The following is a 5000-nucleotide window of genomic DNA, read 5'->3' on the forward strand; positions in this document are numbered from 1 at the left end:
CAGAGGGTAAAGTCCTCCCGACTCCTGGAAAACATTGAAGGACAGTACAGTATGCACGTTGACTCGTATAGTGTCTAGCTTTGCCTTGTACGGTAAGATCTCAATGATCCAGCAACACTCGAGGGTTTCGTCAAAGTGAAAAATCACTAATGTCTACTAATGCACAGTGGTGTCGGAGTGTGGTTATTTGTGGAACAGAATAAAGTCTGGTATTGTTGATACAGTAGTGAAGACCCCCCCCCCTCCCCCCCCCGTGCTACGGCGTGTGCTCTACAGTGAGAGTCTCCTCTCACCGACCCCCCCCCCCTGTGACCTTTCCACTTTGACCTCCCTGTTCCAATTTTCAGTACCTCCGTCTGACGCTCACAGGATGTAGATAGACAGGAATGCCCAGTTCGGTGGAAAGTTCCTGGGAACTCTGACAAATGTCTCGGAGGGTTATTTGGAGCCATCGCAGGCACACTGCATAAGTTAGATGCTCGGGGCGGGGGGGGGGGGGGGGGTGGAAGGTTAGATGGAGATAGGGAACCGGGCCAACGGAACGGGGTCTATGGAACCCCCCAGGCCCGTGGGACAGGGTGGGACTCTCCTACCTCTTACCTGATGAGACTGAGGGGGCAGAAGTGTTCCGATCCAAAGTGGGAAAGGAGTTCCACCTGCATGGGGGGGGATGGACACGTTTAACCAACACAGGTCACTCACACACACACACACACGCGCGCACACACTAAGCCAGACCCAATTATCAATCCAGCACTGCGTTCAGCCCAGCAGTCATTCACGAGGGTCAAAACTACAGTGAATCAAATAGTGGTATTATTATTGCCAAGCTTTGACCATGTCTTTGTGTGGGTTTTAGCAGGTACTTCCAAATGTGTCTCTGCCATGCATTATATATGGGTGCACTGCCACCAAAGCTCACCCATTATAGTGCACTTCAGCACTTTGTAGCGCACTACTGTATAACCACTGAGAGAAGGGTGCTAACCTTTATGTACTTGATGAACATCTGATGCAAGAGGAAGGGAGGAGAGAGAAACAGAGAGAAAGGTATCAGTAAAAAAAGGCGGATTCATGCCACAAGCAAGTCAAGCATCTGTTGACAGTTTTGAGTATCGTTTCGGTTTTATTCTCGTCTCCTGACAACAAAACACACATTATTCACATAGTGAAGGCTCGCTCTAGGAGAGACTACAACGAAAAGGCATGAAGAGATACTGGAGCAGCGACTGTAGAGGCAAGGGGCATAGAAGGACGCAGACAGACTGACAGATAGACAGACAGACACGGAAGGACAGACGAGGACAACACAGTGCACATCAGCTGGACGGACGTCCGAGACGAGACATAACAGGTTGAGACGGCTTTGGAGACGGCTTTCTCACTGGCAGAAACACTACGATTGCTAACCCTGAGGCCTTTCTCCATACACACAATAGAGATAATGTAATCGTCTCGATTTCCAAATGAATCACAGGCGCCACCGCACACAAATAAATAAAAAACCTTTACCATATCTATAAAACTAGCTCCCCAGGCACAACACAGTTAAGACAACAGAGATAGTGGGGAGAGAAATACCTTCACATTGCACAGCACAGTATATGATTGTGTGGAAGAGAAGTTGACAAGTGAAATATGACCCAGTGTCTGCAGAGACGCTCTCATGAGCAGCCTGGGTCTTTGTTCTGGTCCAAACTGTAACTAGTTATAAAGCCGGCTCTGTCTCTCTCACGCGTACACACGCACGCACGCACGCACACACGCACACACGCACACACACACGCACACACGCACACACACACACGCTGGAGGGGTATACAGCACAAAAGAGCCCCCTGTGTGAGGAAGAAGCCAGTCTGTTCTGAAGGTAACAGGCTGTACTTACCATGCAGTCATATGGAGGTCTTCTGAGGTACAGTAATAACAGCGCTGGTATAATCAGTGGTGTGTGTGTGTGTGTGTGTGTGTGTGTTTATAGAACAGAGCGAGTCAGATGTGTCCCTCTTTTTCACATTTAAATTGATTAAAGACCTGATCTGGTGAGCAGAGAGGGGCGGTACCTTGACATATTTGGCATAGAGTTGTTCGTCCAATGGGAAGCTCTGTACGGTACGCTCGTCACGACCGTGGAAGGTACCCAGCTTTACCCACTTGTTGGTAGGATACCTGGGAGAGATGGTGAGCCAGGGAGTTATTCTGGGACTCTGTGTGTGTGTGTGTGTGTGTGTGTGTGTGTGTGTGTGTGTGTGTGTGTGTGTGTGTGTGTGTGTGTGTGCGCGCGTCTACTGTACCTGTCGCTGATGGAGACCAGGAAGTCTTTAGGTGTGGACGAGAAGAGCTCAAAGTTAGCGATGTCCAACTGCTTCACCTGGATCGGTTCACAGAGCTCTATCACAAACCTGGAGAGAGGGAGAGAGAGAGAGAGAGGGAGAGAGAGAGGGAGAGAGAGAGAGAGAGAGAGAGAGAGAGAGAGACAGACAGACAGACAGACAGACAGACAGACAGACAGACAGAGACAGACAGACAGAGAGACGGAGACAGATAGAGACACAGCGAGAGAGAGAAACAGAGAGAGAGAGAGAGAGAGGAAGGGAGAGCAGATTAAGAAAGAGAGGAGGTTTGAAACACACAAACACCTGTCTACAGAATCACTTACCGAACAGTTTCAGTCTCAATGTCATTATGTTTCCTCAATTGTGCAATATTCCCTAAGGCAAGTGACAGCTCTTACAACATCAACAACGTGTCACAGCAACGTGTGTGTGTGCATGTGTACGTGTGTGTGTGCGTGTGTACGTGCGTCTGTGTGTGTGCGTGCGTCTGTGTGTGTATGTGTGTGTGTGTGCGTGTATGTGTGTGCGTGTTTGTGTGTGTGTGTGTGTGCGTGTGTATGTGTGTGTGCGTGCGTGCGTGTGTGTATACGTGTGACTCACCAGATCTTGTTGCTGCAGGGGTTGAGCATGTAGAGGTCCATGTTCTCCATGAGGATGGCTGACGTACTCTGAGGAGAGAGAGAGAGAGAGCGTGAAGCAAGGACGACAAACACCATCATTCTCCGTGTGTGTGTGTGTGTGTGTGCGCGTGAGTGTGTGTGTGTGTGTGTGTGTGTACAGTACGTGCGTACCTTGGCCTCTGGGTTAGCCGAGAGGATCTTGGCGCCGCACTCCACAGAGGCGTAGTTATTCTTGAAGTTCTTCTGGACCTTCTTCACCGGGTGAGGGCTGCCATTGGTCGAGGTGTGTAGGGACTGACCTGGAGGAGAGAGGCGAGGGGCGTGGTCAGGAACCATCGTTATGGAGACTGATAGGGGACAGTGTCTCCCACACAACTTCCCTTCTCCGTTCCCTACACTGGCTCCCTGTAGCAGCTCACATCCAGTTTAAAACTCTGGTACCAGCCTACAGGGCAATGAAAGGAACAGCCCCCTCCTACGTCCAGGCCATGGTCAAACCCTACACCCCCTCCCGACCGCTACGCTCTGCTACCTCGGAGCGACTGGTGACCCCGTCACTCCGAGGCCCCTGCGGTCGATGGACACGGTCACGGCTCTTCTCTGTCCTGTTGGAGCGAACTGCCCACTGACGTCAGGACAGCAGAGTCGCTGCCGCAGGCTCAAAAGTCACCTCTTCAAGAAGTACTACCACAATCCTCCCTCTTAAGCACTTATTGTATTTTAGTTTGCTATTCTTGCACTTTGCCTTCAGCACTAGATTATGCTCTTAGTCACTTGTTTTAGAAAGGAGATGCACTTGTGAGTCCTGGAGAGTAGTAGTACGTTAAATGCAATTATTGTTAGTCGCTTTGGATAAAAGCGTCATCTAAATGACTGTAATGTAATGTAATGTACCCTGCAGCCCAGTAGACTGGCGGCCCGAGATCATACCCTATATTATATAATACAATAAAATATAATCAAATATGTTTTCCACTTAACCTTCGACATGTTTTTGTAATTGGTAGTGATGTGTATTGCTTGTTTGCTTCATATCTGCCTAAATACTAACGTTGTCCTTGTCAGATAAAGCAGATGACCTTCACCTACCCCAGGAATATAATAATAATAAAGCAGATGACCTTCACCTACCCCAGGAATCTGTAGCTACCCTCCAGCCTGGAGACAGGGGGGCTTAGGAGCACAACGAGGACATGACATCACTCTAATGCTATGCTGCATGGAGACATCGAGGCCATGTCTGAGTGAAGGCGTGAGGGAGTGAGTGAATGAGTGAGGGACAGAGTCTCTTTCTCTCTCTCTTCCTCCATTTCAGTCTCTTCCTCTCTGGAAGTGGGAGGTAGTGAGCGTTTAGTCAATGAAACATCGATGAGGCAGCTCTTAGGGTAAGGGTTGGCCTTGTTAGTAGGGCTGTACCCGACTCTAACATTTGTGAGTCGAATCAGATTTGCCTGTTCGATTCGTTCATTCATTCATTCGTTCCTCCTTATTTCCCCTAGGCTGAGGGGAGACCGCGGGAGTCAGGACAGCTGTCAAGCTTTAAACTCAAACTCGCAGGCAGCACAATAAAAGACGCCTATTTTTGTTGCCCACAGTGATTGTCCATGTGCTTCAGATGCCCCCATGTTTTTATGCAGAGTTTCCCATATTTGCCGATAGTCTCTTCAGCTGCACATTTCAAAGTGGGCGCAAATAGGATCATGCATTGGGCAGCAGTCAACAAGGAAATGTTCTGGCCCTCACTGAAGCATTTTCACGGACGTTAGAGCTCAATCTGTCTATTGAGGGGATAAAATTCCAGCAGATATCTTAGCTAATATAAGAAGATTGATTTAGGAAAGCAGTGTTGTGTTGGGATATTCCATTTGGGAAATGCACATGATTGCTGGCGCATAGTAGGCTGGGCTAGGCTAGACGCACCGCAGCCCTCTTCCCTCCGCTCGATCAGTCTTGAGTCTTCTTTTACTGCACAACAAGTACAGTAGCTACAGTAGTAGCCTAGGTCGAAAACAAATGATTGGCCTGTCCTATATAAATCACCAGG

At 49.0% G+C, this 5000-nt stretch overlaps 1 protein-coding gene across 3 annotated transcripts in view; it reads right to left on the minus strand.

Annotated features, from left to right (window-relative positions):
- The window catches only part of suco (SUN domain containing ossification factor), a gene marked incomplete at its 5' end in the record, with an annotated part of 55629 nt that overhangs the window by 16137 nt on the left and 34492 nt on the right, over window positions 1-5000 (minus strand). For all 3 annotated transcript variants that reach the window (XM_084444732.1, XM_084444731.1, XM_084444730.1), the window contains 6 exons: window positions 601-656; window positions 989-1009; window positions 2064-2169; window positions 2295-2402; window positions 2937-3004; window positions 3128-3255. In XM_084444732.1, coding sequence (XP_084300858.1) covers window positions 601-656; window positions 989-1009; window positions 2064-2169; window positions 2295-2402; window positions 2937-3004; window positions 3128-3255 — 487 coding nt within the window. The remainder of the gene's footprint in view (window positions 1-600; window positions 657-988; window positions 1010-2063; window positions 2170-2294; window positions 2403-2936; window positions 3005-3127; window positions 3256-5000) is intronic.

This window comes from Borostomias antarcticus, assembly GCF_949987555.1.
Source record: "Borostomias antarcticus genome assembly, chromosome: 10".
NCBI classification, from domain to species: domain Eukaryota; kingdom Metazoa; phylum Chordata; class Actinopteri; order Stomiiformes; family Stomiidae; genus Borostomias; species Borostomias antarcticus.